Below are 16,959 nucleotides of genomic sequence, written 5' to 3'. Positions count from 1 at the left end.
TATGGAATCTCCACCAAATTCTCATATCATGACACACTGTGCCTTTCTGGCAAATATTAATAATACAAATGATTACAAGTAACATCTACTGAGCACTTGTGGCATCAGACACTGAACTGTACATTTGAAAATCTCTATCAGCCTTTGGGCAAGGAGTATGATTTACCCATGTCCAGGTGAGCAAGGACAGATATAAATAATGATGAACTGAGAGAGAAGTGAAGTGGATTGGAATATCTAACACCTGTGTAGCTGAGTACCTTGGGCAGTTTAATTTCTGCATGCTTCAGATTCCTCTTGGTGACTAGGGGATAGGATCTGTATTTATAAAATTATTAAGAATATTAAATGAAATAAGGTTGGGAAAGCCAGTGCATGCTGTGTGCTTGGTTTTTAAAAATATCATAGAATTAACTGCTGGTCTAGGGGTTAAGTTCACTAGTAGAGTTTTTTCAAGACTCCAGATTCAACTCCCAGCACTGGGGGTTAAACGTAACATGAATTGTCGCTTAACCAACCATTGATTCAAACTCATTGTGACTTGAGTTTGTATTCTTTTCCTGCTGCCAGGCAGGTATCATTAATGTGGAGTGAAGCCTGGTGTTAAATTATTTTAAAGTTGAGAGCAGTAGCACTAGGAATAGTAGCCTGAGTGGGTCCTGTCAAAGGCACTCACACTCTAAGGCACCATGACAGCCACAGCAGTCTCATCTCCACACTGGCTGTTGTTCACATGCTGCCAGTTTGGGACTTCTGGGGACTGTAATTTAAAGATCTTTGATTTCATCTGCCTGTCACTTATTGCATAATTTTGGAAAAGTCACTTGTGCTATGCATGGTACAGAGAGAAAGTAAACAAGAGGTTATGTTTCAGAGAAGATGCTATGACTTGCTGGTTAAAGTATGTGAAATTTTGAGTAATTCCTGCAGTTGGAATTTTATGAGGTATAAGAAATTCCTAGGAGCATAATTAACAAGTGGCAAAGGTTGCAGTAAAATGATGATGCAGCAGATAACAGGAACCTGGGAGTCTCCTTCGGCAGCAGACCTGAGTGCCATTCCAAAGACATTGATTAATAACACCACTTATCCCTCATGAGGAACAATGTAGGATAACACTGCTTTTTCTTCAGGTGTGAAGAAAGATGGGGACCTCAGGACAGACTGGCTGAGACCATATCCAGATGGGTACAGCAGAGTAGGCTTAGACACAGTCTTCTAAATGTCCCAGGTATGACTCATAGGCATTTCCCCCAAAGGAGCTATATCACTTTTCCAGGCAAAGTTAGAACTCCTGAAATCTTCCTGACCCAAAGAAACACTCAACTGCCTTATTGTGATTGAAATCACTGCTCATATTTATTGAAAAAGCAAAACATAAAGCATCTGTGAGATACAACTTGCATAGTTCTCCAAACCCAGCCTGTAAATCATCCCTAGACTTCCAATTTGCTTGGTTGGAAGCAAACTACTTTAACAAAATGTGCCCAGAAAGAATGAACTAGAAGAATCAGAACACTGTGAAGAATAAAGCTAACCAGATGGGAGCAGGTGACTCTGAATAGTATTCCCCTCCTATCCAGTTCTGGGCATAGACGTCCCCATGGGCTGGCAGCCTACAACCAAGATCTAAATGATGTAAGGCTCATCTCCCTAGACTGGCTGCCATAGCAAGCAGCACCTGGCCTTCCTAATCACAAGGGATGAGAAATCTGACAGCACCTACCATTACCAATAGAGAAAGTGGCATCATCAACCCTGTGGGGCCTGCAGTGGCCTTTGGGTGGCAGACCAGAGGTGAGGCGAGTGGCTCTCACTGGGACAAGTGGGAAGGACACTTGGTTTGGAGGGCCATTGTCAAATGATAACCAAGGACTGGCTGACTTCTTAGAAACACACCTGGGACTTAATGTGCCTGAGTGATGCAGAAATACTCTTACTTTCGTTGCCTTAAAAGCATTCTTTCTAAAGAAGGAAAGGTACACTGATGGCTTGAGGATCTGTTATGCCAAGTGCACTGCTGTGCAACCATCTCTCAGGTATAATGAGCCAGGGAAGAGGTAGTGCATAAAGAAGCAGAGGTTGGAACATCTGCAAAAAAGCCCTCTGGGAACCCTGATGGAAATGAGGTGAGATCATCTGATCCCTTAGGTGGGGTGGTGTCTGCAGAACAGAAGCTCACAGTGTGTTGGGGCAGCTCACCTCAAACACAGACATTAAAAGAAATTATGGGCAAAAAAGAAGTTAAAACTTAGCAGTAGCTGAGTTAAACTCTGATTCAGAAACACACTTTGAAGTGCAGCAGCCCCATAGAAGTAATTGCCCCCTAGATTGGTTAGCATTGATTCACTCTTGGGAGCTTGTATTGGATACCATGTATAATTCCCCTTTTTTGATTATCTGCTGTCCCACTCTAGAATGAACTCCCTATCTGTAATGAGCTCTTTAAGGCCTAATCTGCCTGGGCTGTGTGGACCCCAACAGACTCAGGTTGTCCTGCTCTGTTGTTCATGGGTGTCTTGCTTACAAAGGTGTGGACAAGGGTCACCAAGGGTTTCAGGACCTGCTCCAGCTGAGTCCTTGGGACTCAGTTTTGCGTTGGACCAGGAGCTGAGACTCCCACTTGTATGTGCACTGAGGTTCTTCCCCAGACAGGGCACTTTCTAGGCTGCTCGTAGAGGCTGAGGCCAGACCCTGGCCAACCACTCAGCCCTTGCAGGTCTTGCTTTCCCTGAACTTCTGGCACCACGACTGGGGCCCGGCGGGAGGAGGCAGCATGCAGGGTCTGAGGCTAAGGCTAGCACCCAAGAGGAAAGCAATGCTTGTCACTCTATCCGGTTAGACTCTACAGAATAGAGATCTTCTACAAGGTCTGAAACAAGTGCCCTGTGAAAGCCCCTCTTTCCCCAAGCCTGCGGGAATTGGCGCGGGCCCAGCAGCCCAGTGCTCCTACTACCCTTTCCGGTAGGGGGCAAGAGCGGGCTCCCGCCCCAGGGCGTTGATGTGCGGGAGCATGCCGGCTGAGGCCAGCTTTTCACTCAGCTTCTGGTTCACCAGCTCCAGCTGGCGCCCGCTCTTCCGGGCCTGCCGCAGAGACCTCTTGACCTTCTTCACTCGCTCGCGCAGCTGCTTGTTCCGCTTCTCCAGGGTGGCCACCTTCTGCTGCAGTTTCTTGACGTGGTCCTCCTCCTCAAACAGGGCCTTCTGCACCGAGGAGCACAGGAGCTGGGGACAGAGACACAGTGGAATGACACAGGTGAGCCCCAGTGACGAGTGTCCCTGACTGCTGCCACCCCGGCCAGGATGGACCAACCCTGCCGGAGACCTCGCTTGTCCTCCACCCCTAGAGCCGACTCCCCGCCTCCGATACACATAGAGGCCAGCTTTTGCTTTCTGTCTCTGGCTTCCTTGGAGGACCGTGTTTTTAAAAAGACATTCTGCATGGCGAGACCCTGTCTCAAAAAGACAAAAAACAAACAAACAAACAAACAAACAAACAAACCCAAGACGGTCTACATATTTGTCACAGCAGAAAAGAACTCCTAAGTAAAAGAGGAACCAGAAACAAAAGCTCACAAAGAATACAGGTCATTACAGGAGAGGGAATGTAACGATCTTTTTAAATCCACAAGCAACTGCTGAGCCCCAGTCATTGCAAAAGAGACTCGAGTTAAGGGCACATGGAATTACTATGTTCACATAGACCCGGGCTTTGAGGAAACAGGTGCCAGACACACTGTAGACCTGGATAAAGAGCAATTTAGCTGTATCAAAATAAAAGCTGCACATATCCTTTGATATAGTTATTTTTGAATGTTGTCTCACGGAAATAATCTCACGTGTGAGTACTGCCACATGTCTGTGACAGCATTGTTTGTTGTTTAAAATGTTTACAGCCCATCAAGAGGCATGGTTCACACAGCCTCACCAGCTGCGTCCCCAGGGTGAGCTGAGCCCTCCAGAGTCTGTGCTTAGTGGCGCAAACCTGTAATCTCAGCACTGGGGAGGTTGAAAGTAGGAGGATCACTACAAGTCTGAGCTGTGTAGTGAGAACCTGCAACAACCAAATACATTAAAAATATACTACAAAAAAAAGGCATGGCTCAATGAGTTATAGCAAATCCCAAGGCTGGGGCTTGAAGGGAACATGGCGGTTCCACGTGCGGTGCAAGGTAGTGGGCGCTAAGCTTGGTGATAATGTAAGGAGCAGGCTGCACAGCAGCATAGCTAACGTGATGTCCACAGTATAAATCCTGACACATGTGACTGTGCACTGTCGGAGAAGATACTAGAAACTGGGAATGATGGCTGTAACCAGGGAGCAGAAGAGACAGGAGTGACAAGATTTGTTTTTATGTACTCTTTGTACCTTTGGAATTTTGCACACAGACACGCAGTCTTCTCACTTGCACTTTCTGCTCCCACCTGCTGTACGTTATCCAGGGCCATGATCCTGGCCCTTGACCTCAGCTCGGAAATACAGTCAACCCTGCTTACTGGCAGGTTCTGATTCTGTAGATTCTGGATCCACAGATTCAACTAACCCCAGATGGAAATTGTTCAGCTAAAGAAATTCCAGAAAATTAAAAAATGCATGTGGTAATATTCAATCATATGACCCATCTTGCATAACTATATCTGTTAATCTGAGCAACAGACTTGATAAAAATAGATAATATATCAATCACTGTTATTCAGCTATTCTTATTTTGAAAAACTGTAACGTGTGTTGTCATATGTTACCCTGTTTCTGTTTTTGCTTTTGTTTTTCTTGCTCTTGTTATTACTCTTCAAAATAAAACAAATCTCACCCCAGAAAGAATGGCTATCATAAAGAAATCAACCAACAAGAAATGTTGGAGAGGCTGCAGGGGAAAAAGGAGCCCTTCTCCACTGCTGGTGGGAATGTAGACCGGTGCAACCATTATGGAAATCCATGTGGAGACTCCTCAAAAAACTAGGACTGGAAATCCCATTCAATCCTGCTATCCTCCTTCTGGGAATTTTCCCGAAAGAACTGAAAACATCATATCATAGTGATATACATGTGCCTATATTTATAGCAGCACAATTTGTGATAACCAAATCCTGGAAACAACCAAGATGCCTATCACCTGAGGAATGGGTGAACAACATGTGGTGTTTTTATACAATGGAGTATTATTTAGCTATAAAGAAAAATAAACTCAAAGTCTTTACATATAAGTGGATGCAACTTGAAGATATACTCATAAATGAAATAAACCAGACCCACATGTGTAAATATTGTATTGTCTCCCTAGTGTAAGAACTAAAAGAAGAAATAAAAATTGAAAGGTATAATGTAGTTAAATGGTGAGCAGGAACTTAAGGTTTAAACAATGAGGAGAGAGAAAGGAGAAAAGTTAGGAAATATAGAAGGGGCAAAGCCATACATTTATACAAACAAGATGGTTAAGGCAACGGTCCTAAGAATCTTCATCAGGTTTTTGAAAATAGCAGTTAATGGGTAGAATGCTCACCCTGACTAACTTTATATGCTGATATCCGTGAACAAAGCAACTACACTGAGGATAGCAATGTGTAATACTAAAGTCATGCTTGAAATACCTGTCATTTTGGTCTTCTAAATGCATACTGCTTCTAATGTCATATCAATTTTGCTATACTCTCTTTAATGTAAATGTTTGTAAAATAAAAAGGTAATAAAAGACAACAAGAGACAAGAAAAAATATATAATAAAAATATAATAAAAAATGCATAACTTGAATTTTCTGAGGAAGGAGCACTGCCTTGAATCCATTTGCGTAAACAAACCCAGCCTTGAGCCACATCACAGATCCTGTCTCTCCAGAGAACTGCTGGCTTGAAAATTGCTGGCCTGGCTTCTCATTTGTATTTTTGTTTTGTGGTAGGTACTGTAGATGGAACCTCAAAGTGGATAAGCCTTTGTAATGAGCTCCGCAGCTTTTTATATTTATTTTGACGCAGGGTCTCACTAAGTTGCTTAGTTGCCCAGCATGGGCTCAAATTTGTAATCCTTCTGACTCAGCTTTCCAGAGTGCTAGGATTACATGCATGTGCTACGATGCCCAGCTTTGAGTAATCTGTAGTTAGACATCTGAGATTGCATCTGTATTGAACATGTATAAACTCCCTTCCTTGTCATTATTCCCTAAGCAATACAGTACAACTATTTATATACAGTCACATTGTATTCAGCTCTAGAAGGAATCTAGAGATGAGTTGAAGTAGACATGAGGTTTCCACAGATTTCAACAATGTGCCATTTTAGGTAAGAAACGTGAACATCCACAGCTTAAGGTGTGAGGTCCTGAAAATACTTTCTGTGGATACCGAGGGAGGAGCTTGATCTCCTACACTGCAATACAGTGATGTGGCTAAAATTCCAGACTCCTGGGCCAGGCTGCCTTGAATCCAGGTCCTGCCTCTTCAGCTTATGCAAGGGATGACCTCAGACAGGCTTCTCAATCTGGGACTGGAGATGGAGACTCCCTTAAGACTGGAGGATTTATTCCCTCAGCTTCTTGGAGGCCGATGGCCTTCAGAGAGCTGCTCAAAGTCACTTCCCTAGAGCACTTGTCTCCAATGCCTGGTTGGCATCCAAACATGGAATAGCTCTGAGGAGCTGTCCTTTCCTCAGTGTCCTCTGGGGCCTGATCTGCAGGCCAGATTCTCTCTGCCCAGTCCTGCTTCCTCTGTGCCCTGCCTGTCCTAGGAACACTTTTTGAGAGGCCTGTCCACTCATCTCATCCTAGAGTCCTTCCCTCAGGGAGCACGGCCAGTGTCACTCCACTTCCTCATGTGTGGTGTGTGCTGGGATAGTCACATTCTGGAAGGATTGTGGTGGTTAATCTTGAAGGTCAACTCAACTGGACTGAGAAACACTGAAGAGATCAGTAAAGCACACTTTCACTTGACAGTGTTTCAGAGACGCATGGGCTGTCACTCCGATGGGGGAAACCTGTCTGGATTTCCGTGGACCATCTACAGGAAAGAGCCTCTATAGAAACATTCCCCCTTTAATAAGTTTTTCTTTGGCATTTGGTTACCACATGAGTGACTAACACAAGGATTTAATAAGTTTTACCTGAAAAATGCTCAGAACCATGCACTGGTACATAGTAAATGGTCTCTGCCAGTCATTTTACAGAGTTAAGTCTCTCAAAACGTTTATGTGGACCCAACCTGCTCTGTTGCTCATCCTTCTGTTTTACACATTTTAGGCACTAAGCAAACTTGGCTTGTGCCTGGCAGCTCCTGTAGTACCTCTGCACCTGTGCACCTCTTCCTTCTGCCTGGAATGCCACTTTCCCCAGTGCTCTCTAGGGCTGCTTTGGGGAGCCTGCCACAGGATCTCCCACTGTGTAAACACACCCTCCTCCAGGGTCTGCAGAGTAGCAGCTAGTTGTTCACACTAGAGAGAATGGGCTGGCAGATGTGCTAATGGTCTCAACAGATCACTAACTTCCTACAGTGATGGTGAAACTTCAGAGCTTTCCTTTTTTATTATAAAGAGAATAGGAAACTAACAGGTAAGACATTATAAATAAAACACAGAAAACAAGATGATTGGTATTCAGCAGTGATTGTTATATTGCACATTGTTATCTTCAATGTAGTTGTTCACATTATAGATATAAGCATATAAAATTGGTCAAAGTAAAAATTTTAAGCATTAGCTTCTACCTTCAAAAAACTGATAGAAATTAGTAGTGCAATCATCTTAGCTGCACTGTGCATATATTTACATAATTTTTTTAATGACTGGCTGCAGCATGAATGCTGTAGGTTTTCCTCCGCTGGTTAGGTCACATCAGTCTTGGTATTCGTGTTGCTCTGGTCATTTTAAGTATTTTTAAAAAACTGGGAACCAAACAAAATGTTCAGTACAAATAGCTGCCATTTTTATTTAAAAAGTGCTCCTGGGAATATCCCTGTTACAGTGGATACCACCCATGCAATACCGCCCTCTTCTGGCCAAAATGAGACACCCCCCCAAAAAAAAAAGAGAAGATGAGTTTAGCAAATTCTTTGAGAATTCAAATTATTTCTCTTTTATGTCATTAGGCATGACCTGTACAGCTTAGTGAGGGCTTGATATGCTCACGTAATTAAGATAAGCACCTTACAACTACACTCTTAGTAAGTCATGGTCTTTCTGGAAGTTATGGTAGATTCTTTAAGCACAGAACAACAGAAGGTAAGCAAAGTCTAGTAAAACCAAAAGATTTGAGGATTTGCTTTCTAATGCTGCAAAATAAAATAAAATAAAATAAAATAAAATAAAATAAAATAAAATTTAAATAAAAAGACTACAGTCCCAAGATTTTTACATGGCTTAGAAAGAATCCAATAATACACTGCAACATATCATCAGAGAGAAATTGAAGGCACAATTTATGACATTTTTTCAAAAGCTGTACTTTAAAATGAGTAAAAACAAACACAGTAGGTTGGTGGGACTAATGCAACCACTTGTGAGCAGAGCTCTTTCTAAGACAGCACTCCTGGTAGGCACTGCTCAGGCCCTAGCTCCCCACTCTGGAGGAGTAATTTCACTCCAGCCAGACTAGCACAACCAGTCTAGGCCTACTTGATGATGACCTGATGAAATCGGATGGACAGGGGAACACCTTGAAGCGTTCCTGCATGGAGGGACATCATTCTGATGAAGAAGTGATAAATTCTGAAACAAAGCAGCAAGTGATGGATGAGATGAGCGGAGGTTCCTACTCAGCGGCAGCCTGCAGAACTTCTCTTAAATGTAAGTAGCTGCAAAAAAGACACCCAAGAACTCCTGTGGCCTGTCTTGTGTCACCAACAGCTCACCGTGACCCAGAACTCCTTACTATTGCAGACTCTATCTCTGAAGTGGGCACTGCTTCCAAAGAGGGGAACCCTCAGCTGTGGGACTTAAGGCATCCCTGTGAAATAGTGGAGCCCTTGCTGCCAACCTCTACAGGAGGCCTCTGGAGTCCCAGCTTTCACTACATGAGAAAATGCTGTTTCTCTGATTAGGAAAGCAAGAATTTATAGAGGAGTGCTGAGCTTTCAAATGCATGTGTTTCTTTAAGAAACTCTCCTTTCTTCTGAAATGCTTTCCAAATGAAATCAATCTCCTTTTAAAACTACTGGGGGAAAAATACATAGATATGATATTTGCTTTCTTAGCTTAGCTTAGTGGTATTTTTTCACAAACAGATATAAAGGGAAAAGCAAGATCTGCAACAGATATACTGCTGAAACAAGTACTGCAACATTTACTGTGAAGAAAAGGGGAGGGAGCGAGGGAGGGGGAGAGAGAGAGAGAGAGAGAGAGAGAGAGAGAGAGAGAGAGAGAGATCCACAGCCACAGCCACAGAGGACAGCCCCAAACCCACCCACACAAGACAGGATGATTCTTGGGCCATGGTGGAGAATTCACTCACCTGACAGATGTTTAAGCATGTCCACCTTTTGTGGTGACAGCTTTTCTTTGGAAGTTTCTGAGAAGCTAACAGGGAAAGAGTGCCTGATACACAGTGACTTTTCCAATTTTCTTCTGGAGCTCATCCTTTTTTTTTTTTTTTTTTTTGCAGTACTGGGGATTGAACTCAGGACCTTGTGTTTGCCAAGCAAGCACTTATTCTACTGAGCTATCTCTCTGGCCCTGGAAGTTTCCATGTGTCTAACAGGATGCCTGATCTAGGGCAGGTGGGCATGTAGCCACAGATAAGTGTGCTCTTTCATTTTCAGCAAGATAAAATCTAGGCTGTAATTCATTTTTCCTTGTTTTCCCCAAAACAATTTTTTTTTTTGAGGAACTGGGGATTGAACTCAGAACCTTGCACTTGCCAGGGAAGTGCTTATTCTACTGAGCCATCTCCTCGGCCCCCAAAACAATTTTAAAAACTAAAAACAACTTGTTTATTATAAAAAAACTTTGCATTTATTTATTTATTTGGTACAGGGTCTCATTATACAGCTTGGATTCATAGTGATCCTCCTGTTTTCAGCCTCCCCAGCACTAGGATTGCAGGCGTGTGCCGCCACACCCAGTCTTGGTAGCCAAAGGCTCAGTGCACCCAAGGGCGGGGCTGGCATGGCATGTGGTGCTGAGCATCGAATCCTGGTCCCTGTGCTTGCCCAAGCAGGCACTTAGTGTGCTGAGCTATCTCACCCACCCTTAATAAAATTTTTTTCTAAAAAAAAAAAAAAAACTTAAAAAATCATCAGTAATTCTATTACTGAGAGATAGACACTGCTTTTTATATATTTCTTCCTTGGATTGTTTTGGTTGGGGTAGGGAGATAGATAAAACATTTACACAAAAATGGAATCATGCCATTAGATTTTCTGTTCTATTTTTTTGCCCTTGACATTTTACCCTGACTATTTTCCAGTGCTGGTCTCTTACACTTCCTCCATTGGGTTATTTCAGTGGAAGCTGGGGGAGGAGCACCTGGTGGCTCCATCCTCAACATGAACCCCCAGTTCACAGGAAGTTAGCTGTTCATCAGCTCTCACCTCTGTCCTGCAGCCACAGGCTGAGGGAGAGGGATGGCAAGATTAGCGCTTTCCCATCCTTGGGGCTGAGTGACCGTCCTGCGATTTTTAATCACCAGACTCCAATGGGGGAAAAAAACCTATGGGAGCTGCTTGCCTGTACCTTAACTGAAAGTTTTCCTATTTGATTTCTGGCTTCTCCAGGAAGCCAGGTTCTGTGAGAAAGTTTCATATTGAAGCCTTTCTATTTGTTTGTTTGCTTGTTTGCAGTACTAGAGATTGAAACCAGAGCATTTGCACTGAGCCACATTCCCAGGCCTTTCATTTTTTTATTTTAAGCCAGGGTCTTAATCAGTTGCTAAGTAGACCAGGATTGGCTCAAACTTGTGATCCTCCTTCATCAGCCTTCCAATCTGCTGAGAAACAGACATGTGCCATCATGCTAGGCTTCACAGCCAAGGGGTTATGTTGCTATGTAGAATCACCTGGTCACCTCTAAATCATTTTAGCTTCTGTATGCTCATTTCAGCAAGGAGTACTATTCTCTGCCTGGCATTGTATGGTACAGAAATTTTCCTCAGCCATTCTGTAATATTCCAGTAAGCTTTGTATCTAGCTAAATAAAAATTATTTAAACACTTTTGTGAAAGACTCTGGACTTCACAGATGGTTTCAATTTAAAATACTCACCTATCTAGACAAGACAAAGTGTACTTTCTGAAATGCAAAAAATAAAGGGAGGATAGTCCAAAATCAACAACAAAGATGAATAGTTTGCCTTTTTATGGGTAATGCTTCATTCTTAGTCTTGAGATTCAAAAATGAGAAGGAAAAAAGGAAAGAAAAGCTATGGTTGGGATCAACAGACTGTGGCCAATGGCCACATTTAGCCTACCAGCTGGCTTTGTGAATAAAGTTTTACTAGAACACAGCTGCACTTCTAGTTAATGGATTTTGGGCTACAATAGCAGAGCTGAGTAATCGTGACAGAGACCATGTTGTCTATAAGCCTAAGATACTTCCTCATAGGCTCTTTTTAGGCAACAATCTCAACAACCTTAACTTCAAAAGGGGCTCACGGCAAATGGAGGCACAGAAGCAACCACTGACAATTAAATGGGTTGGAAGGAAGATAGTCTACAGTCAATGACAGGAGAACAAAGGGACAAACAAGAGCCAGTGAGATATCTCTGTGGACTAAGTGTCTACTTAGGCAAGCAAAGGTACCGGGGCTGGATCCTGAGCACTATATACCAGCAGTATATACCATGCTGGCCCCATACCCCTAGGCTCACTAAGCTGGCCACCAAGACTGGGCATGGTGGAGCACTCCTGTAATCTCAGTGCTGGGGAGGCTAAAAACAGGAGGATCACTGAGTCTGAGCTGTGTAGTGAGACCCTGTACTAAATACATTAAAATGAAATAAAATAAAAAATCTTTAAAAGGGACAGATGATACCTGGTGGCAGGTTCTCCCAAGACTTTCCTTCCTGTAATGCAGTCTTTGGTGGGAGAAATTAACTGTAGAACCCAGGGCCCAACCTTTATTTTTTTGGGAAGTTACCAAATTGCCCAGGCTGGGTTTGAATTAACTATCCCCCACCTCTGCTTCTAGAATACTGGGATTGTAGATGTGTGGGGCCCAGCTTGGCTCCACACTGTACTTTTTTGTTGTTGTTGTACCAGAAATTGAACTCAGGACCCTGTGCTTGCCAGGCAAGCACTTACTCTCCCCGGCCCCTACACTCTTTGCACACATATGCTTTGGTTATGGTTCAAGGTCTCTGTGGTTTCTGTCAAGGAGATCTGAATCCATTTTGGACTGCTGCCAATTCATATGTCCAGGTAGAAGTTAGCCAAGTAGCTCTTTCCAATATGACTCATTAGTGTCTCACCAACGATGTTGGAAGGGTAAGCTTTCTAAAACTTAGACCTATAGAGGATCTGGAAGCTGCACTGCAGAGGCCAATGTTCCTTTATTACTGTGTCCCATGTGCCCCCACAATTCTCCCTGGAATTTTCTGTTATGTTTTATTTTTTAAAGAGAATAAAAAATAGTAAAAAAAATATTAGAAACAATATAGAATTTTACTAAACAAAACGCTAGGAATTCAACAATGGTTATTATATTGCATATTCTTTTCTGAAAATTAGTTGTTCAGATTACCAGGTGTAAGCATGCAAAATTGAGCAAAAAAATTAAAAAGAAGGAAAAAAAAGAAGCATTAACTGTTCCTTTCAATAGACCAGTAGAAATCAGCAGTATAATTATTCAAGCTATCCTGGCATTTTCTTTAGCAGGTTGGAACTGCAGCTTTTTTCCTCATAGTTTGAGTTGCTTTAGAGACTGATGTGGGAAGAGATGTGCAGGAGAGCCACAATTCAGGACAGCTTCCTGAGCGATTCCACAGGACCAGGCTGGACAACACCCAGGGCCATGGAAGATCCTCCCCACCCTCGGAAGTGACAGCAGGGCAGTTCTTCTGAAGACTCTCTGGAGGAACAACTTGCACCTCCAATGACTGTTTGACTTGGCAGTGAGTTCTCAGCTCCACCCAATGTCGAAAGAGCTGTCTCCCCATGCCAGCAGCCACGTTAAGTGAGCCTGGGCCCAGCAGGCTATGTGAGCAGCAGGTGGAGGAGGCAGAGTGGAGATGAGGTCAGGTGGGGGGCCAGGGAAGCAGAAGCAAGACTCCCTCCCCTCTGTGGGGAGCGCTGCTGAAGGAGCCTCTGGGGCCCCTAGGTGGCCAGGCTGGGTCCAGCCTGAGATGGTACCTAACTTCCCTGCCTGCCTGAGCATCATGGGTAAGAAGGAGCTTGTAAGTCAGGCAAAAGTGCAGCTGACTCCTAGTTTGTGGGATTTTACACCTCCTCATGTTCTACTGTAGATGCTTGTCAGAGTCTGGGGAGAATGGCGCTGCTTTGCCCAGTGTCTGTCTGCTCATGGGGTCCTGCTTAAGGCAATAACCCTGCTTTAGCTCAGTGTGTTCACATATAAAATGCCATAGTACTGCTTCTTCCAAAGAACTACCCTGAAGATTAGATCAGAAAATATACATAAAGCCTGTGACATAACATCCATCATAAACATTGCATGACGCTTTTATTCATCCCGCTTGATATTCACCAGTTGAATTGCTGTTCCCTGACTATACCAGGTTCTCTAAAGTGTCTGTTCCTTTGCACATAGACTTCCTTTTGCTTAGAAAATCTCTACTGATCCATCCCTTTCTCCAGCTGATGACATCCTTCGTCCTCTCCAACTCTTGGTTCAGTCATGTCTATGAAGCTTCCGATTTCTTCATGGAGAGCCCTGTAATCTTTCTGATTCTATTGTCTAGTTTATTATTCCTCTATGTTCTTTAGACTAGTCTGACTCTCTCCTAGACTTTGAGTCTCTCAAGTATGAACAAATAACAATGTTCTGCCTTCAGAGGAGTCTACTACAATCCTTTTTAAAGGCTGAATATATCCATATATCTCCATCCACCCATTCCATGTTCCTTATCATCAGCCACAGATGCCCACAGGTTGATTCTGTATCTTGGCTATTTTACATAATGTACAATGAACAAGGAGTGTAGATATATGACATATTGACTCCACTTTCTTTCATACTCATATCCATTTTATCTTAGATAGTAATAGGATTGCTACATATATGGAATGGATTCATTTTTAGATTGGGGGGGAACCCTCCATATAGTTCTCCACAATGGTGGGCACTGATTTACAGTTATTTCCCACCAAGTGTTCAAGAGCTCCCCCTCTGTCACATCCTCACCAACATTTTTCACCTTTTTGAAAACAACCATTCTAGTAGGTGTGAGATGACAAATCAGTTGTCTTAATTGGCATTCTGGTGATGAGTGATGTTACATACATTTCTTGGCTGTATGTGTGTCTTCTTGTCCCTTGCCCCTATCTCTGAGTTGTTTCCTTGGTGTCGAGTTCCTTATGTATTTTGGATATTAGCCCCTTAGCAGATGTTTGATTTCTAGGTCTGTCTTTTCTCCCATTTTGCTCTTTATCTCTCCAGACTGTTTCCTGGGTATGCAGAAGTTTCATGTTTGATGTAGTCCTACTATGTGTATTTTAATTTTGTCACATGTACTTAGGGATTATATCCAAAAAGTCTTTGCCCAGCCCAGTGCCACAGAGATTTCCTTCTACATGTTGTTGTAATTTTCCTGAGTAAGGTGTTTCATTTAAATCTTAAATTCCACATTGAGTTGATATTTTTAATGGTGGGAATTAGAGGGCTAATTTCATTTTTCTGTGTGTGGATATCCAGTTTTCCCAGCAGCATTTATTGAAGAGATTATCTTTTCTCCATTGCATGATTCTTGATGTCAGTGTCAAAATTAAGTTGATGAAAATAAACTGTCATGTGGGCTTATTTTGGGACTCTGTACCTAGTTCAGAGTGTCTGTTTTTACGCCAATATCATGCTGTTTTAATATACAATAGCTTTGTAGTATATTTTGAAGTCAGATAATGTGACATCTTGAGCTGTGTTCTTTTTGCTCTGAATTGCTTTGGCTACTTGAGGTTTTGTTGCTCCATACAGATTTTAGGGTTGTTATTTTCTATTCCTATGGAAAAAATCACTGGAATTGTCATAGAAATTTCAGTAAAACTGTAGTTTACTTTGGATAGTATGAACATTTAAGCAAATATTCTCCCATTGATTGTGACTTTTTTGTGTTATGCAATTTTTTCATCGGTGTTTTATATAGTATTCATTGTAGATAATATTTTACTTCCTTAATTAATTATTGAAAATTTCATTTTATAGTTATTATAAATGGGATCATTTTCTTGAATTTTTGAGATACTTTGATGTTACTATACATAGAAACACTACTATTTTTTTCTCCTCCAACTCCGCTGAATTCGTTTACTAATTCAAATAGAGATTTTAGTGTGGCGCCTTCAGCATTTTCTATGTCCTTGCAAATAGAGACAGTTAAATTTATTCCTTCCAATTTGTGTCGCTTCTATGTCTTTCTCTTGCCTGTTTGAGCTAGGATTCAGTGTAATGCTGAAAGGAAGTAGCAAGGGTGAGCACTTCTGTATTATTGATCTTAGAAGAAAAATTTTCACCTTTTCATCAAGTATGGTGTTAACTGTTGGTTTGTTGTACATACCATTGGTTGTTCTGAGATTAATTCTTTCTATACCTAACTTGATAGGTTTTTATCATGAAGGGATGTTGATTCTGTCAAGTACCTTTTCTTCACCTACTGAGGTAATCATACAGTGGTTTTCTTGTCCTTCATTCTGTTAATATGGTATATCTTATTTAACTTACATGTCATATGCTGACTTCCATTTATTTTGATACATCTTTCTCCTATGGTGATTTAGAGGACCATTAAGCCAGTATAAACATTTCATAAATATTTGGCCAAGAGGGTATACAACTATACAACAGCTCATCTTTCAACAAGAAAAACACTGAAAGTAAAGCTTCAACACAACTGACTAGACACAATGAGAATCCGCTTTAAACATTTGTTTTTCTGAGGAACCACACACTTGTTTAATTAGAAAACCACCCTTAGAATCCAGTACACTTTTTTATTTTTAAGCTGGGCCTAGAACACTTAGCTGCTACTTGAGTGCTGAATGGCAAAACTGCATACCCAGCTTCTTCTGTGAATTCCCAGGGAGTATGTCTCACCAGTCCAGGCTCCTGCAGATTGCTTCTCACAAAGTGTCCTTATCTGGGCAGGACAGACTGGTGTTCAGTTAAACCTATGTACATTTCCTTTGGCTTCTTTATTTTTTTCTGATCATTTTCTTTGCTGTGCTTCAGAAAGCAATCTTGATTCTGGGTCCTTAACATGCTCAATATGCACATTAATTCTGTTGGCAAGTATCTTGCCCTTAACTTGTTTGTTTACAACAATGCTAGCAGCATGTTGGGTAACACTGTAGACTCTTCCAATTTTACCATGGTAAGATTTGTGAAGCATTCCTTTTTTGAAAAGTACTCACTCCTTTGATGTCTACAGTATCACTTTTTTCTTTTCGTGGACTTGCATATATGTGGCCAAAGAAAAAACCTATGTTTTCTTTCTTTCTTTTGTTGGTACCAGGAATTTGAACTCAGGACATTGGACTTTCCAGGCAGGCACTGAGCTACATCCTTGGCCTCAACCCTGTGTTTTCTAAAATACCTAGAGAACATATACTGGGTTCCTCTCCCCCTTTCCTTTCTGTTCATCACTTTGGCAAATTACTGGAAGATTATACTTCTAGCCAAAAGGTAATTTGTTAGTATTTAAGGAGTTTTGCAACTATTTGCAATAGAAATTTTAGCCTGCAATTTTTTTTTTAATATGCCCTGGTCTAGTTATTCTATCGGGGTAATGCTGGCTACATGAAATAAGTTAACCCTTTTACTCATCTTTTTGGAAGAGTCTGAGAAGGAATGATGTTAGTTATTCTTTAAATATTTTGTG

At 42.0% G+C, this 16,959-nt stretch overlaps 1 protein-coding gene across 1 annotated transcript in view; it reads right to left on the bottom strand.

The window, feature by feature from the left end:
• Nucleotides 1-1,340: 1,340 nt before the first annotated feature.
• The window catches only part of Ccdc3 (coiled-coil domain containing 3), a 129,788-nt gene continuing 114,169 nt past the window's right edge, over nt 1,341-16,959 (bottom strand). Inside the window, exon 3 of the mRNA XM_004647780.2 lies at nt 1,341-3,225. Within this exon, the coding sequence (XP_004647837.1) occupies nt 2,953-3,225 (273 nt within the window). The 3' untranslated portion in view covers nt 1,341-2,952. The remainder of the gene's footprint in view (nt 3,226-16,959) is intronic.

This window comes from Octodon degus, unplaced genomic scaffold, assembly GCF_000260255.1.
Source record: "Octodon degus isolate 3935 unplaced genomic scaffold, OctDeg1.0 scaffold00324, whole genome shotgun sequence".
Lineage (NCBI taxonomy): Eukaryota > Metazoa > Chordata > Mammalia > Rodentia > Octodontidae > Octodon > Octodon degus.
The sequence above is the reverse complement of the archived record's forward strand: the minus strand, read 5'-3'. Positions and strand labels throughout refer to the sequence as shown.